This window comes from Passer montanus, unplaced genomic scaffold (assembly GCF_014805655.1).
Source record: "Passer montanus isolate IOZ18808 unplaced genomic scaffold, ASM1480565v1 scaffold50, whole genome shotgun sequence".
NCBI lineage: Eukaryota > Metazoa > Chordata > Aves > Passeriformes > Passeridae > Passer > Passer montanus.
Window position 1 is genome coordinate 6,091,812 of NW_024369930.1, and position 27,496 is coordinate 6,119,307.

At 37.3% G+C, this 27,496-nt stretch overlaps 1 protein-coding gene across 6 annotated transcripts in view; it reads right to left on the reverse strand.

The window, feature by feature from the left end:
• ATXN7L1 (ataxin 7 like 1) overlaps window positions 1–27,496 on the reverse strand; it is a 110,872-nt gene that overhangs the window by 13,525 nt on the left and 69,851 nt on the right. For 4 of the 6 annotated variants that reach the window (XM_039723737.1, XM_039723735.1, XM_039723736.1 and 1 more), the window contains 5 exons: window positions 18,977–19,199; window positions 10,538–10,821; window positions 5,531–5,613; window positions 4,421–4,677; window positions 2,157–2,349 (listed from right to left, as the gene is read on the reverse strand). In XM_039723737.1, the coding sequence (XP_039579671.1) occupies window positions 2,157–2,349; window positions 4,421–4,677; window positions 5,531–5,613; window positions 10,538–10,821; window positions 18,977–19,199 (1,040 nt within the window). Of the gene's footprint in view, window positions 1–2,156; window positions 2,350–4,420; window positions 4,678–5,530; window positions 5,614–10,537; window positions 10,822–18,976; window positions 19,200–24,978; window positions 25,132–25,406; window positions 25,700–27,496 lie in introns of those variants that run through there. The other 2 variants (XM_039723738.1, XM_039723739.1) reach the window with 2 other exon arrangements.

Consider the following 27,496-nt stretch of genomic DNA (forward strand, 5'->3'; position numbering starts at 1 on the left):
TTTAAGAATTATGAAATATAGGCATAGTATTTCAGCTTAGTGTAATGTATATTTCATACTTCATTAATGAATCAGTGCCAGAGAAAGAATGTAACTGCTTAGGTACTTTTAAAGAAAAAATTCTTACTGCCTCAGAAAGACAAGTTACCCTGTTCTGTGTGTCTTACATCTCATAATTGCATGACAGCAATAAAAATATAAATGAAGAGGAAAAAAAGTGCAATGGGAATGTATTTAGTATCTACTTAATAAACAGACCCCTGATATTTCTGTAAAAAAGTAAATTATCATCCATGGCATCTGTGCTACAGTAGAACAACGGGATACACTCTTCACAGTGCATGAAAATCAACTGGAGGAGTAGTATTTTGAGAATTCTGCAGAGCTCAGGAGTACTTGCACCCCTTCCTCTGGAGAACTTCCTGAAAAGTCCTACTACACTCAAATGTTACAGTCAGGAAACTGTTCTTGTTTCAGCTCAGTCTTACTGATCTAAATGATACAGAGAACTGCTGTAATGCCAGTTTGTAGGAGAGAAATCTGTTACAAATCATCCTCAAAAAACAAGACAACTGTCCACCATACAAGGGACCCAGTCACAGCAATTCTGGCTGACAGCAGAAGCACTGATGTGGTAGAAGAGCATCCGCTCAAAGTACTTGTCAAAGTACTTAATGGACAGCAAGAGGAGACTGCAACTGTTCATTTCAAGTCTATTTCATGACAAGGTTAAACAGGTTAATTAAAACAACCACCTAAATTCACAAAGCCTCAGCTCCCATCAAGTACCACCAAGAGGCAATTTAAGTAGCTACTGACTTTCCCCCTGATCATTACCACCTGGCCAGGAGAGGGATTTAGTAAGGAAAACAGTCTAATTGAATATGAAATTCAGAAATTTAGCATGATCTGGAAGTGATTTACACTATCATTTCTGACTTCACACTGATACTGGCTAAGAACTGGTTTCACTACCAGCAACTGCTTCAGTTGGGAGATGCTAAGATTTCAGAGAACAGATGAGTCAGTGGGCTTGCCTTGAAGCAGAACTAGGATCCTGAACCAAAATGGCCATTGACAGCCACGCCTCACTGCTGAGGCATGTACAAGAACTGGCTGCACTTAGATTATTTTTTGAATTGTGTGGGCACCCATGCAGTGAACCTTTAGTTTTTAATTCACAGAGAATCAGTCAGCGATACCAAAGTAGCATACAATAGTACCTAGGAAACAGGAGGTTTCTGCATATCATAGTATTATGTGGACTACTGTAATTCACATTTTTTCTGCAAGAACCAAATACAGGATTTCATGTGACAGTCCTTTAATGTTTGGGTCATGCTTTTTCTGGTGTGACAGTAACAAGTTCTCCTTTGCTCCAGGGAATACAAACAATGCTACCAGTTATCACAATGTTTGCTTTATTCTGCATATCATATGGAAAACACGTACATGTATTCCTTGGCTCAATCTTTATGAGAAACAACTCCTAAGAATTTCAAGATTTCTCCCACTGCTTCTTGGTTTGAACAATGTAAACAAAAGCACACTGCAGAGATAATACCACAAAGCAGCTTTTACTACTTAAAATGAAATTTCTCACTAACACAGGAGAAAGACAAAACCAGCTGCTCAAACACATACTTGAGCTTTTCCGTTTTGAGATGAATGAAGCAGTAGTTTCTAAGTCCACACACACTCAGATAAATGACATTTAATTACTGCTCTAAACCAGACTACAGAAATCAATGGAGCACTCTACTAGCCTTCTGCCACCACCTGCAAGATACTGTTTTGTAGGAACTGCAACAACCAAGAGAATATCTGCTCATGTCACATTTAAAGCAACGCAACTTTCCTCAGTTTAGCAGAACTACACCTAATTTGAGGTCAACTGAGAGGACAATCTAAAAACAGAACTTCTGATTTTCTGCTGCCCTTCTTGTCGTACGTCAATGTATCGTGTGTACTGACCAGTGGTCTCCTCCTACCTTATCCCATCCTTACCCTTTTCTGTTAAATGTATTTTTTCTCTTTAAAACAGTTTTCAGAATGTAAGGTCTTCATTCCTTACCTTCTTATTAAATTACTTATTTGTTTTTCTCTCCTTAATTAGACAACAACAATGGCAAGGCACACCAGAGACTGACACATACCCCAAGAGGTCTGGGATGGTGTCCAGAAAAGTGACAGTCTAGTTTCTCAGATTCTTCAGCTCCATCCGCTTCTCCTTCATCACTGGACAATCTGCTTGTGATATCTCCTCCCATGGAAGGCAGTGGCAGCTCTGGTACGTACCCACTGTGGTTTGAAGAACTGGTGCTGTTTATGCTATTTGCAGATGAAGGTCTAGAAGGAGAATGTACATTTAAATCATCAGTGTTCAAAGGCTCTATAACCTACCTGCTGGCATCAAGCATCAAAGCAAATGATGCCAGAAATGATCAATATAAACAAGGACAGTAAAAGACACTGAATAGCTGACACAGGAATATACTGTGGGGCTGTCATTAAGTTAATGTTAACAGAAGCACCCTTCTACTGCCTGAAGTTTTAAATTTGTCATGAAGTTGGATTTCAGATATTGAGAGCGACAAAGTATATTTAAAACACAAATAAAAATCAGGTATAAAAGAATCTTCTTACACTGAACCATTACTCTGCTACTTTATTAATCCCAAGGGTCCAGTTACAAAATCCTACTAAAATTAGTGTACTAAATATAAGAGTGTTTAGCTGACCCCCTCTACAGGTAGATTAGTGAGTGCAATATCTGGGAGAGCTCCTCACAGCATGTAGGTTTTCTTTACCTTTGTCTAAAATGCAATAAAACAAAGTAGGAATGTCTTTGCACCACAGGGTATGATGATGTCTTGCCTTTCAAAAATAGTTTGAAAACAGATTAGATTAGAAGTGAGGATGGAAAAGGTTCTCAATTACAGTCTGTACAACGAAGTATGTATTGAGAGCTCTGAGGCTGCAGGAGATGTTCACACTGGGCCAATTCTGTAGATGATCTTCTTCAGCCTCGTGAGTTGATGCTCTCAGGACAGAGCAGTCCCCGGGGCTGCGGAGCAGAGCCCTCTCCTGACCTGTGTGGGGTTGCTCACCCACGGCATCAGCCCAGGGTGAGTGCTGCAGCTGGGCTGGGCCTGCAATGGCCCCGCCGGGCCGTGCCACCGGCAGCAGCAGCAGCCACAGCGGCCACAAGGCTTCCACGGCTGCTCTGAACCAGGCAGGACCAAGAGAGGCACTGCAGCAGAAACAGAAATGCAGACCGCACAAACGCAATGTCTGACTGCTAAAATCCTCCTCCTCGAGTACTGCCACTATCTCTGCAATTTGTGCAGCTGACTCTCATGGAATTGCACTCCAGTTCTGCTACTTTGACTGTAGCACCTACTAAACCCCACTTCTCTCCTTCTGTCTGTGCTCCTCTCTGTAAGGTCACTGCTTTTACAAGAATTAGGCAGAGAAGCACCAATTCATCTGCAGGAATTCTTTCATTGTCTTTTCACTCAAACAAGGCCCACCTCTGCCACCACAGGAATGAAACTTCATTCAGGCCACACAGAAAACATTGGAAACAGCTGTCTGAGATACTTCTTGTATTTGCTATCTCTTTGATACTTCATAAGGACTACTGTAGTAGGAAATAGGAACTATCGTAGTAGGAAAGTACCAAAATGAGCACCCCGTCCTGACCAAGGTTTCAAAAAAAAAAAAAGGAATAATGAAAAAATATAAAGATGAAAAAAACCAACTAATTTAGCTCTATGCACTCCAGCCAAAATCAGTACCAAAAAATCCCACAAATAAACAAAAGATACGGGAAGTTTTCCACAGGATAATTAGAATTCAGTAGATCAAATACCTCACATTGTTTTTTGCAAAAGAATGCCTTCAGAAGTTTTCATTGTCCTTCTGAAGAATGTTTTTGTCCTTTCTAAGAAAAATCTTCAAAACAAGGGAAGACATTCTATGGATAGTTTAATATCAATAGTTTTAAATCAACACTAAATTACACCATAATTGGAAAAGTACTTCTGGAGAAAAATTCTATATAAATGTACAGAATTTTACTAATACCTACACTGATTCATGTAAACAGACTTTTCTTAGCAATGGTGACCAATGACTTGAATATAATCTTTCCTAATTATAAGTACCATTTTAGCCAAAAAATGCAGTTAGTCTAACATTGTGAGCCAAGGGTGGACACTATTCCTTTCCTCATTCCCAATTAGATCACAGGCTACCATGGACAGAGTTCAGTTAACACAAGCTAGCAGAAATTCTTATATTAGTATGTTTTATTGTGTAATAGCCTAAAGAAATATTAAATATTTATGAAATGAGCTGTATGAATGTCTAAGAGATTTTTTACAGCACCTTCATGCCACACTGGAGAACTGCTTACCTTGGAAGTACAGAATTTGGTGGTCTAGATTTTGCAGGAGATGTTACTTTAGATTCTTGCCCAGAGTTCACTGAGGATCCTGACAGAGAGTCTTGTGCTGGTGTGGGCTGGCTCTGATAGCTTTCCCTTGCAGATGGTGGATGCTCTTTGTCTTTTGCAACTTCTTTTTCCCTGGATCGAGCTTTGTGTTCAGCTAGAAGGATGTCAAACTGTTTTTTACGGCCTGGAACTGCTCGTCGATGATTAAGTGAATGAGTCTAAAAATAGGGTGGTTAAAAAGCATTTGTGTGTGCATGACATTGTTTATGAGTCCTCTATACTTCTGATACACCATTACTCTAAAAGATAAAATCTACTTCAAACAACTTTAGCCACAGTTATGGAAATAAAGCTGCTATTCCACATTATCTTTGATAACTTATAAAGTCATTCTTAAGAAATGCCAACATCAAGGCTAAAATTACTTTTTGCAACAATTTTTATATAATAGAGACTATTGACTTACCTTTTTCAAGATGGAAAATAGAATTGCAGTAATTTAAAGATATTAAGAAAATCATTGTAGCTTTTAACTTACAATGAAAAACTGATTTCATTGGATTGAAAAACATGAATAGATTTTAAAGCAAATTTAGCTGATGATCTCTACTGACAGGCAGCACATACACATACAAATGTTCATTAGAAATGTCTCACATTGCAGCTACTTTTTGATGCAGGAGTTATTACTATCACAAGGGCAGATTCCAAGTAATTTATTATACAAAAATATGGTAATTTTTTTTTACTAAAAACTGACTATACTTTAACATTGTTGCACACATGAACCAAAAAAGAAGCATTTAAAATAACACTTGGGCTTCTACCATGAAACGTTAATGCTTTTTGCATAATAAAATGACATGAAAAAATCTTTTTAGAAATATCAGTGGAATAATGCAGATGCTCTGATTCAAAGAAACAGAATTACACAAAAGAATTACCTGAAGACAGCGCCTGAATACCATACCCATTGTCTGTAAGACAGGAGCAGGTATGACCTCTCAAACTACTGTGGTAGGATTTAAACTATAACAAAGCATCTGATATTTTATCTTCTAAGAAAAATACCTTGCAGGTGAGCGATCTTGTGCAAGGTTTCTTTGTTTCAGGATCCAGTACTCCACAGTGCTTATTTGGGTCAAATTCTCTTTCTGTTTAGTGGGAGAATGGGAAATGAGAAAAAAAATAGATTATTATAGAAGTTTTATCCAGAGTAGCTTATAATTTTTGCCTGTTAGAATTTAGTTTAATCAGACTCAACCTGAACCACTGATCCCAACCCCAGCATCCTGTAACAGTGCTATGTGCATCACTCATATAGTTGTGCATTTTTTTGTCCTTGCATGTTTAAAACCATTTAGAGCAGGATTTCAGCCAAAGACTTCATGGCAATAAGTCTGCTTACAGTGGAGTGGCCCAAACAAAGGACCAAGCCAATTCCCTGTGACTTCAGCTCCCTCTCTATCTCTGCCTGCCTCTGAGGCCATAAGACAGCATTTGCAGCTCTGCCTCCAGAGCTGGGCTAAGACACAAATGGTACCAGAAGTGCTTTAAACAACATTTCTCTGACATACTTAGAAACTCCAGAAAACCACCCATGGCTGATTACTGGTGACATTTTAAAAATAAAATTTATCTAAATCTGTCCCTTAAATCTTTATAAAAATAACATGTATGTTAGTTTTTATTTCCCCACATGAAGGGAGGGATGGAATTTAAAGTTTGCAGAGATTCTGAGGAAAGGCATTTACATGAGTTCTACTCATGATTAACATTAAAAGGGCATTAATATTTAATATGCTGTATCTGTGTATTTAATTTCATTAATATTTTAGTATTTCTATACCACAGATAGCATCACTTCCCTTAGGTTATGTTAATATAATTTTAGGGTTTCCATTAAGAATTGTAACAGAACTATGGATACACACTTTTTAGTTTATGCTATCAAAACCCTTTACCATTACCTTCACAGACCTTGACAAATTATGGTGTAATTGGCAGACAGGTTTGCTTTTGTTTGGTAGGGGAATATAAACTATATATATAATATATAAACTATATATATATTTGCCAAATCCTATTTTAACTATATAGTGGTGTTACATTCAGATACAATAAACATCTTGTACTCAAATACAACATTTAATCAGAGGATTTAAGAATTCTTTATAAACAAATGGGAGCTAAGAGGAAGACAGTGATTCACAGCTGTGTTACAATGCTATGACAGCATCACAGCAAGTAGAACAGCTGGAATAAGAAAAGCAAGAAATAGCTTAAGTTAGACAGCAACTAGCCTCCAGATATCACAATTTCTAGCAGTTTTATGTATTCTGCTATCTAGACTTAAAAATGCCTATGCAAATATTAAATGGTTACAGTATTAACCTATTAGCAGAGCCATACAAAAAAGGGAGCACAGAAAAGCTGGCATAGTTTTTTATTTGTGAAATCTAGAAAGGAACTGAAATATGTTATAGGCAGTTGTAGTTCCTTTGGCATTTACAACACAACAGAAACACAAAAATAGCTGTGTATGACTCAATATAATAACTATTTTTTCCTACTTAATAGATGAAAACACATGTTCATGAACTAAAGGAGTTAGTTGCTCCTGGGGTTTGAGTGTAAGATGTTCCCATTACAGTTTCCTGAATGACCCACCTAAAAACTTCAATGCAAATTGAAAAAAAAAAATACCAAAAAAAATGAAGGAGACAATATGGACTAATAAATATGCCTTCAAATGAAAAGTCCTGAAGGCAATTATAAGGCTATGGAATGTGTTCTGAAAGTCACCAAGCAAGGACTGTTTTGGACCAACAGGGAAACACTTCAAAAATCAAAAGTGGTCCAGATTGGTACTTGTCAGTAAGTGGCCCAACTGACTAACACTTGTAGGACTGATTATAGCAAAGCCAGTTATTAGGAAAACATATACAGATAAAATCAACATAAGGAGTTATAAGAGGAAAGAGTGGAAGTCTCTGCCATTTACTGAACAACAAAATAATAGGGTTTCCCTGAGAAACAGAAAATACTGAACAAACAGGAAGCCACTTCTCCTAGCTGAAGCATTTATGGCTGCTCCAGAGAAATCATGAACATCTAACTGCCAGCTACAGACATGCCTGGTTTGGGCAACACCCTGCATGAAACTTACCACCTTCTTATCAGTAACAAAATGCAGCTTCTGCCTATTGGGTTAGGATATGTGGAGTGTGGCAAGCCCCAGACCCCAGTACACAGGCACAGCTTGAGAAAGCTGTTTTTCTGGAATGGATTCCATTTCTTCACATTCAGTGGACAAAGTGAAGAACATTTGCTATAACCTCACCAAGAGAAGAGCAAGGGCCAAAACTGAATTGTCATAAACTTCTGTTTGCAACAGAACAGTTTTTCTTGGTGTATGCAGGGAATCTGTATTCTTTAACGTCATCCCAAAGAGAACAAGAACTAAGGAAGATTTAGGAAAAAAAATTTTTTTTTGCAGTTGCTACTCAGAAACACTGATCCACTTATGCTGGGGCAGCTACAGACTGTCTTTTGTGGTTCCACAAGCTGTTTCCTCTCTCTCAACAAGGACAGTGCTCCTGAAAAGAGGGCAGGTTCATTCATCACACAAACAACCACCAGCTCTCAGGAAAGAAAAAAGCAAACTTCTATCACAGTCAGGGAAGTGGTGTGAGAGACAGTAGAGGTTGCTAAAAAGGGAAGGAAACAGATGCAAACTGCCCAAACTTATTAGGGAGCTTTAAAAATTAACGTCCGTACAGCTCTAGGGCAGCGGACTGAGGGAAACCTAAATCCCTTGGCTGCAGTTTCATCCTTTTCATGTGGAATGAATGAAATTATGGGATCACTCAAATAATCATCTCATTGACCTTCCAAAATCTTTTTATCAGCCTTTGCACAGTCCTGTATAATAATGTAGAGAAATACATCATAGTGACACACAATCTACAGGCAATTCATCTCCAGTGCTCTCAGGACTTCTATGATTTGAATAATCCCTAAATTATTGCATTGTTGCATCAATACTCAAGGCAATGGAAGTAAGACTGAACAGATCACAAATCTGATCATGACAGAGAAGCTGAAAAAAAGGTCGCAGTTCTGTGTATTTGTTATAAAAGTAAACACATGCCTATCCAGGTGCTCAATCAGTCCTGTGCAGAAATTTCCACTGTGTTCCCTAGCCCAGAAAACACTGCAAGTCAGAGCTTTGAGAAAGATCAGTGCCAGAGCCACCTCCACAGTAAAGCCAGCAAGCTGTAGGAAGGCCCTACAGAACTGTTTCTCCTTTATGAACACATTTCTACAAGCACTTGCACAGAAATGTACAAGTATCACCCACAGCCCTGCAGTGGTAAGTGGTGACATGAGGAAAACCACTAACAGTTTAAATTGCTCAAGGAGGAATTTTGAATTGATTAACTTAATCAGCTAAATTCAGCATCTAACCCATTACAGGAAATAATAGGTTAAAAGAAAGCAATATTCTAAATTAACTGTAAAATATAGAGAATTTTTATTAGAATAATATATTGGATCTTAGAAAGTAAAATGTAAGGGTTAAGGTCTAATCTTAAGCTACTGTCTTGTAGCATTTTTTCATGTTGTGAAAAGCTATAAATGAATAATGGTTCATTTTCTTATATGCCACCTTTAACTAGTTAAGAAAGCAATCAGTGCACTGAATCCTTTCAGGCAATGGCATTGTTCCATGCCCCACACAGCCCCAGCAAACACCTCACACTGGTCTGAAATCCAGCCAAGGTAGCAGTACCATAGGCTAACTGCCAAATCTGAGAAAATGAAAAAAATAAACCTGATATTCAGGCAAAAAATAGGACACAGTCATTAACTGGAAATGAAAGCATTTATCTTGTACAACTTATACTGGTTCATAACTAGTGCACATTTAGAAATCACGTGAAGTAACTTTGTGCCAAAGTGACGATCCAATGCGGATCATGCTGCCATTAGCAAAATTAGCCTTTCAGTACACACAAGAAGTTCCTGCCCGAGTCACAAAGTACTGCCAGCTGATGAATAGATCCTGCACAGCTTCTTCAGCTGTAAATTTGAGTCAGTTACTTTTACTTTAAAAAAACCAAAAAATAAAAACCCTCAAAACACCTTGTTTTCCTTCATTCAGAGCAAAAATCTGTTTTCTGCTTCCAGGGGTAAATTCTCTCCTCGCTGCCCAACAGCTGACAGAGGTCACCTCTAGGGAACTCCACTGAAAATAATTCTTCCTCCCAGTGGACAGCAACCTTTCTAACAGAGCCTCTGCCCTCCCACAATGTGGTGTCCCATGCTTTGGTGGCAGGTTTGAACAGGGACCTACATCCTCAAAGCTACCTTGCCTAAGGCCATCCAGGGCACTTCCCATTTAATGTCATTTTCTCAACTCCACTGTCCTGTCTTCCTGAGTTAAGATAAAGATCCTCATGCTAGAAACATTGCCACTCATATGTGAATTGCAAGGGGAGAGGGGTGAAAGGAAATTATGACTTTTAACACTTCCCCAGCATTTCCCTTATCTCCTTAAGAATTTTCTCTTATCAAAATTAAAAAAAAAGAGTCTTTAAAAAAATCATGACTTGGAGGATAAACCAATGTCTTAAACCTGTTCAACTTGATCATGACTGAATTAAAGTCACCCAACCAAGGCATATTTTCCTTTGTTGTAAATAGACTCAAATCCCATTATGGCTTAAAGAAGTTTTCTGCCTTTCTGTTTTAATGAATTTACTTCCTTAAAAATTTGTATTTGGCCTGTTGACCAGTAATTTCAAGCTAAACAGAATGTGTACTTTAAAAATACTTTACACATGCTAGGAGTGTGAAAGCCTTCATTTTCATACATGCAACCCAGGGTTGCATGTATGAAAATTTCATACATGGGTTGCATGTATGAAATCAAACCAAACCCAGCATTTTATTAGCCATCTTACAGCAAAAAAATCAAACCAAACCCAGCATTTTATTAGCTGCATTTTGAGCATAGAAGCATTAACAAAGAAAAACAGACTGCCACAAAAGGTGAATGACAACATCACGTACCTGAAAGTCTTTTGTAAGGCTTGTTACTGCTTTTAGTGCCATTTTGGTGTTTCTTGTCTATTGATGGAGCTACAATTCCTTTGCCGTTCAGAATCTTTTCTGGTGATGGTGGCACTGACTTGGATGTCAAACCAGATTTAACCAAAGTTGGAGCAGGTATGGTGGATGAAGAAGTTGAGGAGGAAGTGATGGTGGTAGTGGTTGCAGAATTCATTTTAACATTGGCACCATCTGCCTTCACTAGGTTAGGAATTTTCTCTAGACTGACTACTGGAACAGGAACACTGCAAGATCAAAGAAAAATATTCATGTGGTATTTTCTGCACCAAAGACTTACAGTTACTTAATCCCTTTCCACAGATACAAAAATTTCAATGCAAGTGACACAGCATCTTAAGACCAGACTAAAATGAAATACTTGGTACCAGTATTGACTGTTTTTGTTCAATCAAGCATTTACAAAGCCCAGCATCTGTAAAGCCTCACAATGAAGAGAATGATGAAAATGAACCTTTGTATTTTTTTTTTCAAGATCTAATCCTCTACTATTCATAAGCAAAATCAGTATTTGGTACCAAGCAAAACATACTCCTTACAAATTACGGTCTCATGCCTTTAACACAAGCACATACCAGACATGTGTGTGCTGTGCTAAACTTGCCATGATAACGAAGCAGTTTGCCAATAATATTAATATTTTTAAATAAACACAAAAATAATTCATTTGCTCAGATGTGTCTAAATGACATACAAGTTCTGGAAACATGGAGAAAAGAGATTTTAAGCATAGAAATCTTAACAGCTGTCCCTTTAAAAACATTAAAATCCTTGATGACTTGAGTATTACTACAATGTATTTTAATAAAATCTTAGGGACTTAAAAATAAAAATTCTCAATATAGTTATTAACTTAGTTGGCCCTTTTCAGAGTAAAGTTTGCAATAACTAACTTACTCTAACTTAACTACCACCATTGCATATTTGTGACACTAACAAATTGGCAGCAAAACAGATTGAGACAAATTATTTTCAGCTGCAACAGTATTTTAACATTTCTATCTCCATGAGGAAATATCCAGTGATAGCTTTTCATCTACTCAACAATTCCAAAACTGGATATCTTGTGACTACCAGTTAATATATAAATTATATACCCCTCCCTATTGAAACAAACCCAAATAAAATATACAACATAATGCAAGAATAGTTAGGGAAATCCCCCCATTTACAAGCCACACAATTTCAGTCTTTTGTGTTTGAAAAATGGAACCTTTGCTGCACCTTTCTACAGAAGGAAAGTTTACAGGTGTGGAGTTTTCACAATCAGAAAAAGATGACTTTGAGATGGCACTCTCCATGGGACACACTTTGGAAACATCAAAGCAGGGCTCAAAATAACTCAATTCTTGACTTTCCTGGGCTCCTACAAACCTCTGTTTCTCTGCAGCTGCTGAAGATGATAAACCTTATTTTAAGGGTGTTTCAACATAGGAAAATGTATTGATATAAACAATGCATTGATATAAACAATAAGCATACACAACTATGAAGATTTAGACACCAAGACATCTTCTGGAGCTGAAATTAAATTATATAAAACTTCTGTCTCCTGTGGTGCTGTACACATAGCAGTTAGTCAGAATACAGATGCAACTGCAGTAATGTGTAGAGCACTGGCCAGTAATTAAGCAAAAAATGTATCTTATTCACAAAATCAGAAATGAATGCAAACATGTAGCTGTGAAAGGGAGGATTTGATCCTCTCCTTTTTAAAACTGCTCTGAAATTATTAAATAGCAGGCAAAAATTGTAACACCTCAGCATAGGAATTATTTTGATTTTGTCTTTAAACAGATGAAAATTATATTATCTGAAAACAGGAGAATTTTACATTAAGTAGTTCTACTATACATAAACTATATAAAAACATAGAAGCAAATCTTTATGCCCAGTTTCTAAGAAATATCTTAATTTAAAATACTGATATTCAGTGAAAAAAATCAAGTGTATGATCTGGTTTAGTAGTGAAATATTGTTAATAAAAATGGAAAGGCTTTTTCTGTTTTGCAGTGTTAAGAATCTCAGATCCTAAGGCACATATGGTTGGATCACTGTGATAATGAAAAATGCCCAGGGGAGAGAAAATTTTTGCTTAATTTTGTTACAGATCAACAAGTCAACCTTCATTACACATTTCATTGTAGTGCAGAAGAAAAAGAAAAATACTCCTGATGCCTTAAGTTTTAGCTTTCATATTTTTTAGATTCTGTACTGCCTTAGTGTGTGACTGAACTTCATATAAAGTGTTAGCAACTTATCTTCACAGGGTAGTCAGACAAAGCAATCCTTCTCCAGCCTGGGAACCAAGGACACCGTTGAAGCTTCAGGCCCAAAAAGTACAAAAAACAGCGAACTGGGGAGAGCAACCTGGGAGGATGGGACTGCATAACCTGAAGCTCCAATTGGACAATTAACCAAAATATGTAAATGGACCAAAACTTCTAAAAGTGTGAAAACTCATGAGTTGGGTCCATCTTGGGCAGAGCCTCGGCCGGGGTCTTGTGATGCCCAAGGTGTATCTTTGCAGGCCTTGTAATGAACACCTCCTTTATTCCTTTAACTCTGCCTAGCCTCTTTAGGCATCACCCCAGCACCTGTGCATATACAGATTCTATAGGATTTCTGGCACTCTACAGTAAATTATTTATGATTTCAGAAGCTACAGATTATAATTTCTCTTTCTCTTTCATTGCATTGAACTTTGCAGGCCTTTGAATGAACACCTCCTTTATTCCTTTAACTCTGCCTAGCCTCTTTAGGCATCACCCCAGCACCTGTGCATATACAGATTCTATAGGATTTCTGGCACTCTACAGTAAATTATTTATGATTTCAGAAGCTACAGATTATAATTTCTCTTTCTCTTTCATTGCATTGAACAGTGAGGACCTCTAGTTTAGTCTTAGCATAACATATGAAGAATCATTTATTACCAAATGGAAAATTGGAAGGTCCACAGGACCAGTGACTGGAATCAACTACTAAGGTCTTAAAAAGTAAATAAATCACAAATGTTTATATTTATATTTGATGGTTAGAAAGAATTCTTTTCCCAAACAGAGTATTTTGAGTTAAAAATTGAGGATTTATTTAAAAAGTTTGTTAGAAAAAGAAAACCAAGGTTTTTAGTCTTATTTACTGTATTTTAAAAGGAGTTTTTTAACAATAAGCTTATTTAGATTTTTTTAATGACAGCTGTTGAAAGGGACAATTAGAAAAACAACACGCAACAAACAAAAAGTGAGGAAAAAAAATCTATTCAGTACAGACTTTTTTTGACAAAAGAAACTCTATTAAGAATAGCAGTATCTACCTAATAGGCAATAGAAGTTACTACCAAAGCAAACACATCAGAAACATTCATTATTTCTTCTGCACTAAGACGGAAATAGGACTCTCTCCAGTCAGATAAAAACGCTTTTTGATTCCTTAAGTAAGTGTAAAGTGCCAGCTGAAAAATAATGATTGATATTTTTTCTTTTTACATAAGGGAATCTGCATAATGTGACAATAGGTTCCAAAAGAGCTGGAGCAATATTGGGTCTCAGCATACTAATTTCTAATTGAATCTTGGAATCTTAGAGAAGCTAGCTGAGTGCTGCTCTTTCACCCATGCTGAAAACCCAAACAAAAGTGTCTTGGAAGAAATATTGGAAAAGCTAATAAACTGATAAACAACAAGTTGACATGGTTTTGCTAAGGATCAGATTCTGGCAAAGAAATATGGTTTCACTTTTTGATGAAGTTACCAGTTAAGCTGACAAAGATAACTATGAAAATGTTCCAGTTTTTGAAAGGCATTATAAACCACAAATAAGAATGATTTAAAAGCAAATGTTAAACAATATGAAATTCAAATCTAGTTTTTCTGAGATTTATGATTCATTAGCGGGGTTTTGCTGGGGCATTTTTAGCCATCATTACCAAGTCTGACATGACCAAAAACTTCAGTGGACTTGAGAAATAAAGATAAGATTACTGGTGATAACATGTGCTGATGGAATCAGGATTGACAGGAACTAAATAATGAAGAGACAAAGTTATAAAACGCAGTATGGAGTGTTTGGTAAAGTTCATTAACTCAAAGAGACATTTTAATACAAATGAATGTAAAGTTACATATGAAATAAGAAGCTGTTCAGTCTGCAGTGAAATACAGGGAAACAACACATTGAAAAACAGTGACAAAAATATTTAGTGGTCACAGTGAATAAGCAATATGAGGTTTTATTGTATTGTTGTGCTTATATCAACAATGGGATATGGCAAGTAAGAAATAGTTTCCACAGGTTCCTGGTTCTACTGATATTGGAATATGGCTTCTAGTATTGCTGACCAGCAGTGATGAATTAGAAAGGAACCAGAAAAATGCTCAAAAATGAGGGCTACAAAAAGTGCATGGTCATGACAGGCTTTAGAAGCTCATTCTCTTTTCAAATAAGGTAAGATTTCCTTCTGTTTTCTCATGCTTTGTCAGGCAGTCGGACTAGATGGTCATTGTAGGTCCCTTCCAGCAGGCAACAAAAATAACTATAGTATGACACAACACTTTTCATACCTGTAGCTACTTTTACTTCTGTTTTCCTTTCTCTTGGCTTTTAAAAATGATTTCTCCTTCCTATTATGTAATTTTGCTGGGTTTATGTTTTGGTCATTTGTAACTATATTTATTCTAAAAGCTCAGCTGCTCATTCAACTATTCAAATTTGTGAGAAAAGAAATTCACAAACATTTAAAAACATAAAACATTGCTCTAATGTACATTGCTAGAATTGCCTCTACAATGTACAAAATGTTTGTAATTTAATGTTAGATTATATGGTCCAAGTTAACCCTGCTGAGTTTTGCTCCCATGCTGCAATAGAAATATCCTTAAATCATGACTACCTTCACTTTCTCAGGCTCAGTATGAACAATTGTATTTCCTTATAGAAATAAAGGACAAAAGATGATTAAAAATACTTTGAAAAGTGACATTATAAATATAAAAGGATTGCTTACAGGTACACCTTTGGGATCCTTTTTCTGTTTACAGAAAGAGTGAGTTTTCTCTGTGTTGATGAAAACCACATAATTTCCATCTCATTTTTTTCATTTTCAGAACTTCTGGCAGGCTCAACTTTGTGGAGGGAGGCCAAGGAGATCTACTTCAGCTGGTTTCTCAGTGCTAGCTTACTTCAACATTTTACCCCAATTTTATGCTGCCTTAGGATCATGGATAGAAGGAACTGAACACTCTGCAGGATCACAGCACCTAAATCCACCATGACAGCACCCAGAAGCTGTGCTGGGGCACAGCAGGTGAAGCAGCATCCCTTGGGCAGGTCAGCAATGAGGAGGAGAGCTCCTGGCTGCAGGAATGCCTTTTATAAAGGGGAAGCATCTGAGCTATGCTTACTAATTATGATCACTTGTTCATTATTATTGTTATTTCTACCAATTCCTTGCCCTTTTCTCCCCAGTTTCGACCCTCTGCTATACCTATTACCACCTTGACTGCAAGCTGCAGAAAATGATGGCTTGCATTTATCTTGTGCACAGTGCAGTGGTGCTCCAGCTCTGCTCCATCTCTAAGCACTGCTGTATTAATAGCAACGATGGTAGAGATACAGGGGAAAAAATCAGAACTGACAGATATTTCTGGATGATATATTCACAATAATACTTTATATTCCAGCTACAAGAAGGGAGGTATTAAAACAGCAGCTAAAAAATGAAACAGTTCCAGATCTCTTTTATCTGATCATTCCAATCATGATTTTTAAAATGATAGTCATGGAGCAACCAGAACCTCTGGAGCACATCTTAGAACAACACAGGACATGAACAAGAGAAAGAGCTACTTGGTCAATGGCTAAGATGATGCCTCAACCAAAACTATTAGAAATTTAACAATGGAAGTTGGATCTACATGAAGGCTGTCACAGCAACAGATCTACTGGGCTATGCTGTTGCAGAGGCCATTCCCAAAATTCTAATTGTAACAACTAAAATTTAAAGGAGATGCTGTACAAAACAATCAGGCAAGCCCAACAAAGGTTGTTCCAGGTCTGAAATGCAATCACTAAAGTGATATGATTCCTGAAATAAGCTGATTTGACAACTGTCTGGAAGAACTTAGGTCAAATAAACGTTAGGTATGAGATTATAATGTAACAGACAAAAGCATTGAAGACCTGGAAGCTTCTGAGGATGACAAATCACAACACACTTGGATGCACCATGAATCCTGTTTGCATTTTTGAGATGAGTATTTCTGTGTCAATTGCGTATTTCTTTCTAAAAGCTAAGACAAGAAATTCTATGGCTTGTGCAGCAGCTGAATGGAAGACAGAATCATAACAAATAATAAATGTTATTAATAATTTCACCTTAAATCAGATCCACTGAATATTTTCTAGTATTCAAAATAAATATTATAATCCTCTAATGGAATAGGAACAAGTACTTTCTTCTGTAACAGCTGTCACTCTCTATAACCTGTGATGATTAGCAGACAGATTTTATTCTATAACAAGTCATGTAATCTAAAGCACTTAACACTATATTTTGCAAGAGAATTTCATTGATCTTCACTTCAGATTGTTTGTGGTTTGCTATGTGGTAATTACAGTATCTTTAACTACTATATGCCTCATTTTTCCCCAAAACAAAACAAAACTGCAGTATGATCTCCCAGCATGGCTGCAAGAATTACGTAATTCTTGGTACAACTACTGTCATGTTCACTGCCAATCAACAGAGCAGTACAACACTTTTAAGTGGTTAAATCTACCTTGTTAATAATCATCAGTAAATATTTAGGATGCTACCAATAAAGGGAAAAGGGATTGGTGGAAATGCTCAGTTATTTTGTTCCCTTCCAGCTTTTACTGCCTGCCAGAATGACATCTGTTGCCAGAATAGAAAATATTGTTTATAGATTCAGTGAATCTGCTGAAATGTGGATATGTAAGTTGCTGTCTGTAACACAATGAGAAATAGGTTTATAGTCAATAGTGTTAATACCCTGAAGTCCTTTCTGATTTTCTTTTAATTAGACTTAAAAAAGAATCCCCTCTTATATAAAATTCCCCTCCAAAATTCAGAAGAAAAAGCCACCATTCAGTCAATAATGTTTGGTTTCAAGTAGTAAATGAGGTACCTACAGCTGAGACGGGCTATTCTGCTATTCTAGTTAACATGTGAGTGTAAAGTCTAACCAATCAGATTTCCTATTTTCAGAAATTTATACCATAATTGCCCACAATGCTCGTTATGCTTGAAAAGATGGTGGGTCCAGATTTCCAGGAAGAATATATTTTCCAGGGCAAGGTAAATTCTACAGCTAGGCAGAAGCTGCTGTCTTTGACATCATGCCAACTTGTGCATGTTTCAGGCAGAAACATGAGCTATGCCTTTAACATAATCTGAGCTTATTCTTTGTCTCATGAGTGAATGGTTTGCATTAAATCATTTACTGTTTTAAGGAAGTTGTGTCCAGAAACCCTACCTAAAATTATGACCTTCTTATGCTAGGTATTACATATAAAAGGGAAGGATCTATATAGTAAGTAGATAAATCTTAAGAAAAAGGAAGTCTCACTATCTCAAATTTACAGACAGAGAACTGAAGCTGAAGAGACCAAGGCATAACAGAACCAGGAACTGAACCCAGATCTCAAGTCGCCAACCTAATGGCCTAATAACAAAGCATCTTTCCTGTAGATAATGAAGACAAAACAATTTCTTAAGGGATAAAATAGTGACCCAGTTCTGCTGTCATTTATATTTTTCAACTCTGCTGCTATCATCAGTCACAGGAGGATGGGCATGGCAGTCTCAAAGCCTGTATGTGTACATATATCACAGTACACATAAGACACCCCCAAAATAGTGATTTTTGCAGCCAAAATTTTCTTGTCATCTTATAAGGCACCAAATATTATCAAAACACAGAATGAACTACAAAAGCAGCTGCTATTGAAGATAATTGACTATAACAAGTAAGTTTTCATGAACATCAGTTAAGCCAGTATTAAGGACTCTGCAAAAATTATCCTGTTAAACTGTTTAAAAGCATCAGTTCTAAGGGCTGATAGTGTAATGGAAGATAGACCTTAAAGATAGCAAACTGGGTCAATACCTCACTTACTATATGCATCTTAGAAAAACACATTTGATGGAACATTGAAAAAGTAATTCAGTCCTTCTTGCACTTCCTATATATAATTTTTTTATCTTCACTAAAAAATATCCTGGTTTCCTCCCTTAGAAATATAGAGGCTTAAACTGTAAACTTAGGTAAAACGAGAATTTGGATTTTTATTATGATTGTGATATATATAGAGAGATATTTTGAACACCAGCATCTTTGGTAACTATTATTTTGGTACTTACCATGGTTTATCCCGTGACACCTTTGAAGGAAAGACTGTGTGCTGTTTGCTACTGGAGGTAAGTAGATTGTCTTTGGGCGTTTTGAATGGCTTTGAGTTGCTGCTGACAGGGTTATGGCCGCTGATACAGGATTTCGGTTTCATCTGTACTAGGGATGTCCTGGAATTACAGGCTGGAGAAGCTGGAGAAGGGGAAGGTTTACACATTGAACTGTGTCTTCGTTCTGTAACAGAAAATGAATGGATTTTACAATATGTCATAGGCTAAAACTAAAAATACAAGTTGGGAAAGAGGAAATTGTTCTTCTCTATGCCAGTTACAATGATTTCCATCCAAAGACCACCAGTTTATTACTGTTGTGAATGTAATCAAGCCAAATGATAATTAGACAAAATCAGCTTCATAAAGTGCTCTGAAAAAAAGGTAAAAAATAGTAAAATAAATGGCAATAATCGATCAGAAAATTTGTATTCGGTATCCCAAGTCTTTCACACCAAGAAGAAAGGAGAGTATGTAACAGCTAACACAACTCCGTAAAATGCTCTGTGACAGATATGGGATTGCTCCTGAAATGGTTTATGATGAATTCATCTGACCTGGTTATTGGGAAATTTACTTTATGACTACCTCATTTCAATTTTAATGAGAAACTGTAGGAAAAACAACAGGAAGACTGGAAAGTAGCAAAAGGTCTACTGCTCCTGGCCCTTCCAGAGATGGGCTCTGCCTTGTTCACTTGCTTATCTCCAAGCACCATTCAAGGTAAAAGTTTGGGGTTTTTTCCACATAGAGCAAGTGGCATGTGCAAAAAACCCAGGAAGTTGATGTCTCAGTAACAAATGTGGCATCTGGAGGTGAGCACTGCTCACGCTCACACCAGAGGCCTCTCAAGCACTGCAAAAAAGCAAGGCCTGGCTGATCCTGCACAAGACAGACAGGCTTCAGTGAAATTGTTTTGATTGGGTCATTATTAGTATTTTTTAAAATATAAATGTCCTATCCCTCATATTGTTAAGTAAAAAGACTGTTTGGGCCATTCTTTACTAATTTTATCTTTCTCCAGGGTAGAAGTGCCAGTGCTTGGCCAGCCAGCTGCATCAGTGTGCAGCAAACAAGAGACTTGTGCTGAGAACTTCAGCACAACTACAAAAAGCGACAGGAGCCGATCTTTGCTCTAAGGGTTTTGAGGGGTGCTGTAAATCTTGAACAGTCCTGTTGGCCCCATTTGTGAAGCACCCTTTCCCCAGCCCCAGTGCTCCCTCGCCAAAGGCAGCAGTGGGTGGCATGGACGGGCTGGGGAAGAGGAATTTTCCGGTCAGCAGGGCCTGGCTCACTGGCAATGACTGCAGTCTGCTTGTGCTCAAACACCAGGAGCCTGATCACAGAGGGGATCAGAAAGGTACCCCCAGAACCAACACAGTAATCAAATGTAGCAAGCAGAATGTAAGCACAGGCTGAGTACTTCAGACAAGCTGGAGTTTCTCATTCAAAATGCAGCAATTTTTCCTTCAGCACTTGAAGAATCCGAGTGGGTGCTACTCTTTGAGCTTGACCACCATCACACAGTCAACCAAGAGCAGGTTAAGGAAGCACCAGGGACCTGCTACTACATGGGAAGGTTTTGTATTTGTATCATCAACCCTGCACTCACTAGTTTGATATTTCAAGGACACCTAAGTGAAATTTTCCCACAGAGAATCAAAACATGACAATTTGTCTGGCATCCTCACAAGTAAAAACTTGCCAGTAGCAGAAGGATTCATCCGTGATTAACTCGCAATACGCAAATACCTCAAGAACAAAGAGAAATGCTTAAAAAATTCCAAAATGTTTATATTAGATCTCAAATTATTGAATAAAGACATTTTTTATTTAAGATCAAGCATTTCCATATCTTCGCATTCACAGCTTTAATTGCCAATGCTGGAATTTCCTCCAGATTCTCCTGCAGCTGAAGAGCAAAACAGCCTTAATTTTTTATCAATTACAAAAGTATCTATCCTTACTTCCTAAATGTCCCCTGTCATTTGCCAATTTTCACCCCACTACACACTTCAGTGTGCAGCCTCTGCCTTTAAAACTCCTTTGCAGGATGCAGTGGATTTACATTCATTTCACCTCATATTTGTGGTAACACCTGTGTAAGCTACACATCTGATTCTGAAATGCACAGTTCCATTCACAAACTATTTATTTTATTAAGTAACAGTTATTGTTTCAAGATTTACTAATCTTCTCAGTACCTATTTAATAAATTTTCAGTAGGCTAATCAAAATTTGCAACTTTCCTATTAATTACTGGAGGACTGATGAAAAGGAAATGCTATGCTACCAACAAAATCAAGTTGTATATAAAGTAAAACTTGGGAGAAAACATGTTTTCCACACACACACACCATATAAACTTAGGATTAATAAAACCAATTTTCAACACAGCTACTGGTTTTCTTAAACCTGACTGCTTTCTAGTAAAATGTGTCATCAGTATCAGCCCTATGGATATGGGGGATATTTTAATAAAAGTAATATATTTCATTTGGAAATGAAATATATTACTCTTTAAAACTAACCTTCTGGAAAGACGAATATTCAAGGTATTGATTGGTGGTCATTCTTGTGATCAGAACTGACTGCTATAATTAGCATTTCCTTTTAACTCCTCAAACTCCCATTTTCCCCCAAAACATGGCTACAGAATGTCTTCCACCTTTTAGACAGACTCCAATACACATTTGAGTATTATCACCATTACCCAGATTTTCTTCAAATTTCTTAGAATGGAAATGGAAACTGTGATCTCTGTAAAGTCATACAGGAGAAAGAATGTAAATAGCCAATGCCACACAACCAGAGGTGTTCTGAGACACTGCTTGGATGGGTGAAATCTGCGCATTTCCTCACAAAAGTTAATGGCACTTCAATGTCAGCAGAAGAAGATGGCAGCAACACCTTGCAGGTATGGCACAGAGGAGAGCTGAGCTCCCTCCAAAGGGGCATAAACTCCTGAGCTGGGCAAGCATGCCTGCAAGAGACTGTATTTGACAAAGGTGTGAATTCTCAGACAAGTCTCAATGGTGAGGGCATAAATTGTAACTAAATCTTGGTGCATATTCCTTCTCAAGAACTATCAAGCTGCCTCTTGATTCTTCATTCCTTACAATGTATGTGGTAGTCAAGCACCCTTAGACACTGGTAATACGTTTCAGAGAAAGAATGGGAATATATGATAAAAAAAGGTCATCAGCTGTCAGATCAACTGCTAAAACCAGGGTGGTGGTGGCCTCCTCTATCAAATTGACTTTTGTGGTCAAATCTGTTTTAAAAATTTTTTACTAAATTGTCTGTTCCTATTTCACCTATGTACAACGAATGGCACAACGTCCAATCTACTATTATACAGCCTATGCAATAAATTAATGTGTGAATAAAAGACATTTGCACATCAAATAGTTGTGATAAAATTAAATATTCACATACTAACATATTCAGGAGACAATCAGCTATCTGTGTAACACTTTCTACGCTCATTTGCAGTTCATATGTAGACAGATTAGATCTAGTAAAGCAGGTGAACTTGTGTTCACACAGCTGTGGACATGGCTGTCCCTATTCACATACAGCGGTGATATAGCCAGTGGACATTGATGAAACTAATGAGGAATGAAAGTTTTTGCCCCTATAAATGATTAAATGCAGCAAGGCAACTAGAAAACCAGTTATCATCACTGATAAATACTAACCTAAATTCTGTACACTTTTCAGCAGTGCTATGAATATGTGCTCCAGTTCAAAAGATAATTTTTCTGATTTATTTCAATACTTCCAAATGAATGCTTATGTTCTCCATAAATAACAACAGATATTTGTTTTGTTTCTAAATACCAGGTGCTGTCACATCCAAGAGCAGAGGAGCACAATCAAAGTTACAATCCTCTTTACCACGTTAATCTTTCTGCAACCTCTCAGCTGTCTCAGCGCGGTCACTGCAAGCAAGTGACAAGCAACATGTGACTTCTGCTGCCAAACACTTAATGTATTAATGGCATTAATCTCAGAGGAAAGTTTAACACTCTCACTGAATTACCTCACTTTCTATAGAATCAATTTCAGATCAATATCTTTTTCTATTCAGTGGCAAGTGTCCAAAATCCTGGCGCTCCATATAGTTCAAAGGCGCATTGCAAACTGCATCAGTAGCATTGCAAATGATCTTAAACTAGTCCAGGAGATTCTCCATGTCCTATGGAAACATGGATATAGTCCAACTTTCTCAGCCAAATATGAATTGTTTGTAGATGTGAAGTCCTTATGTTGTTGGAGACCTAACAGCCCCTGAATCTCCAGAGCTTCTCTCCTATGCCCTTATACTCCATTTTTAATCCTCCTTCCTGCCTCCTGCACAGTGCAACGCCCTGCCTTTCCCCAAATCTCTGCTGCAGCTGCCAAAGTCCTCTAGGTCTGCCTTTAAATCTGTAATTCCACTGGATCCTCTCTGATGGGTCACCAGGGAATACTAGCAGCTGTTTTGCAGGAAACGCCACATCTTCTAATCATAAGCAAAAAAAGCAAAGCAATAGAGGGGCAACACGAGCTCCAGAGCCACAAGCACAGCATGTGGGAAAATGAGGCAAAACCACATTCTGAGTAGAAAGTCTCTTTTTAAATTTTTGCCTTGACTCTTATATGAAGATCAAGCACTCAGCTCACAGCAAACCTTACAATGACACTACAGCAAATAGGATGCCCATAACACATGTCAAACATTGCAGTTTCCTACCAAAAAAGATCTTTATGTGATCCTGAAACTGCAGATTATCTCTTATCTGGACTAGAAACAAAACCCCATTCCTTACTATATCCCACTTGCATCCACACTCTCACCCAACATGTGCTACTCAAAATTGATCAAATCAAGTGAAAAGTTTTTGCCCAGTTAGTGCCTTCTCCATCAATACGACAATCATGGAGGAAAAATGTAAGCATATAATTTGAGCATAGAGAAAGATATGTCTTTCATCTTTCTGTGCTTTTTTTTTCCAGATACTTGAAACAAAACAGGAAAAAAAACCAAACACCTTCATGTTGTCAGAAGACAGACACTAAAACTTTGTCAGCACGAGTCATTTTAAAACACTACTCCTGTTTAGCATGATCTGACTTCCTGTGTACAAGAGGCCTAAAGTAAAAATCAATTATAGGTTGACCCATGAATAACTCAGAGACCCAGTGTTATGGATTATGGCTTGGTGTTACATTGGTAAACACAAACAAAATTTAACTACTAAAACTCTGAAAGGTAAGAAAGTTATTTACTGCTAGTAAACATTTATAGAATAATAAAACTCTTTTTTAAGCTTGTATTCATCACAACACTTGAGTTCATAGTCCTTTTACTCGGAATAGCATAAAGTAACTGATCCAACTGCCCTTAACACAATATGAATACTGTTACTCCCCATTTACAATATTTAAGCAGATGGTAATGAAATTTAGTATCTCATAGTCTTGTTGATGAAGATGTTACTCATGGTAACTCATACACTGCCTAAGCACAAATTACAGTTTTTCTATTTACATTATATCCTGAGGTGCTTTGTTGCACAGCTTTTCACTGTGCAAAGTTGAGCAATGTATACTTACAATTTCAATAAACAGCAAATGAAACCTACCACCTTTACTGATCCCAGTTCAAAGTTTGCAAATGTACTTGGCATTAATCCTAATAAAACCAAAACAGAAAAAAACTCCACACATGCCCGAAAAGCAACAGCCAGCAACCAGAAAATGAACAACCTAGACTCTTGCAGAAATGTGTCATCTTGCAGGAACTGGCAGCTGGTTCATAACAAGAATTCATAAACACCTTGTAAGCACTTTCATTTTGCAGCCACAGTCTGCAAAAACACTAGCAAAGCCCAGTACGTGAGGTTAAACAAAAATAAAATTGTATTTGATGTTAGCAAACTACAGCATAATGTTGCAAGATTGAAGGATAACTTTACCAGCTTTTTTGACAAAACACTATTCCAAGTCCAGCTGAAAAAGTTTGGAAATAATATCCGCAAACCGTTCCACCCTTCTTGCACTGCGCACTGGAAAGGAAACAGCACAGTCGGTTTCATTTTGATACTTCTTGTAAACTGACAAAGGAAATAAACTGCCAGCTCCAGCCCCCGGACCGATCTGCTGCATAAAACACTGCTCAACAATCACAAGCTTCATTCCAGGTCAAATGACATAATTGGGAAATTATCAAGTGCTAAAATAACCACCGTTCTGCTGGTGTTTATTTACAATAAACACAAGCTTCGCTTTCTGATAGAAACCCACTAAAATGATTCTCCATTTCACAAAGTCTACAAGTGAGTAGGATCAGCAAAATTATGCAAAACATCCTGCTAGAAGAAGAAATGTAAACTGAGCCACTTACAGAGAGGAGCAGGCTGCCAACTTAATCTGATTCTACGACGACTGTAAACATGTACTTTTGGAACGTGAAGCGATTCACATTGCCACAGATGCCGTCAGAGAAACACAGCAACGTGATTAGGTATTCTGCACACGGGGGAAAATCCGGCAGATGACCTGCCGCAGCAAACACCACATCTCGGCGAGCACACACCAACTGTTTTGACTACAGGCACTTGTTAAGCACCAAGTTTCGGTCCTACCAGTTGGACACCAGAACTGAACCTGTGCCAAGAACAACACGAGCTGAAAACGGCTGCAGGGGTTTTTTTCCCCCTTTTTCTTTTTTTCTTTCTTTTTTTTTTTTTTTTTTTTTAATAATAGTTGAGACAACTCAAGTAACTGCAGAAATGAACCAAAGTGCAAAATTAAAAGAAGCAAAACCCACAAGTGTATATTTAGAAGAGGACACTGAATTTTTACTTCCTTGATCCAGGAAAGAAGGAGAGTTTGTGCACAACACAGTAGGATGAACCTGATGTTTTCTTGGAAATTCTTTCATTTATGGAATAATCTGGCATTTGCCAGGATAATTATAAAACACATCAGAAATAATCTCTAGACTATCACTATTTTACATTTACATGGCCAAACATCTTAAAAATGGCAAAATTCCATAAAGAGCCACACAGAGCACCTCCCAGAACACTATTACTCCTCATGAGTAAAAAGCATGAAAAGAAAGAAGGGTCAAATGGAACTCCAAAAATGCTTCAAATAGTGCAATTAATTATCCTAAATGTAAACTGAAGCTTCTGGGTACTTGCCTGCTTCTTTTATAAGGATTCTGAGATAGAAATATGAAGCTCCAAGGTATCACTGAAGTATCAGACAGACAGGAAAACAACAGAAGTGTGAATACCCTGCCCGGGTGACAATGTCAGTCTTCACATCATTGAGCAGGAAGACCTAGATTTAACTGTAGTGCCAAGGTCTGTTTCTACAGCTATAAAAGGGGATATTAATGATTTAGAGCATTAACTAGATTAAAAAAGGAATTGAAGTGTTAAGTAGGAATTCATCACTCCTGTAATGACACAATTCTACACGTGTAACCAGCATTTGCCACCTGACACATTGTAACTGCAGAAAAAAAGACAATTTTCAACTCCATATTTCTCAGCTCAGCAAGGCCAAAAATCCCCAGGCAAAAAAGAAGTAACACAGCAAGCGAATCTTGGGTACACAATTTTCTGAGTGACAGCCTACCAAAATAAAACAAGGAAAGCTTATGCACAGAAATTTCACAATCTCCTGGAAGAGATGGTCAGCTAAGTCCAACATGAAACAGGAGTCTGAGCTAAATACCACCTCAAACCTTGTGTCCAGCACCACAAGGCTGACCTCACCATCCTTTTGCACTGCTATCTTACTACCTGCTGACCCACATTCCCACTATTTTTGTACTCGGAGGATGGAAATGCATTACCAGCCCTAAACTTAGGACAGACATATCAAGTGAAATGCTAAAATATTCCTAGCAATCAAGCCACAGTACTCTCAAAGGTAAATACTGTCAACAAATGGGAATTTTGTGGGTGATTTTATATGTGAGGAGAAATATTTATTTGGCTAAATGTACAAATTTATAAACAAATCACCTATTCCTTTATTCAAACACGCGACTTAAATAATTACACTCCAGATTGTTGCAAAATAGAGGAAAATTTAGTATTGTCATCCTCTCATGCTTTGTACCATGTAATAGACCTGTTCCCTCAGGCAGATATTTCACATTCAAGGTTGTCTTATGACACATATTTTTATTCATTTATACTTATGAGGTAAAATATTTCACTGTATCTCTATTTTCCTCTTTAACTATTTTTACATAACAAGAAAAAAAGTATAATAATAAAGTGATTTATGTACATTATCGATTTAAGAACTAATGAAATGTTTGCCCTCATCTATCATAAACCAGAAATGTTTAATGTTTCTTTAATGTTTTAGTTAATCCAAAAATATATATATATAATGTCATGCCTTTTTACTGTTAAAAAAAAGATAAGCCATTGTAGAGTGAGATGGGACTACTATTGAGGTGGTTTG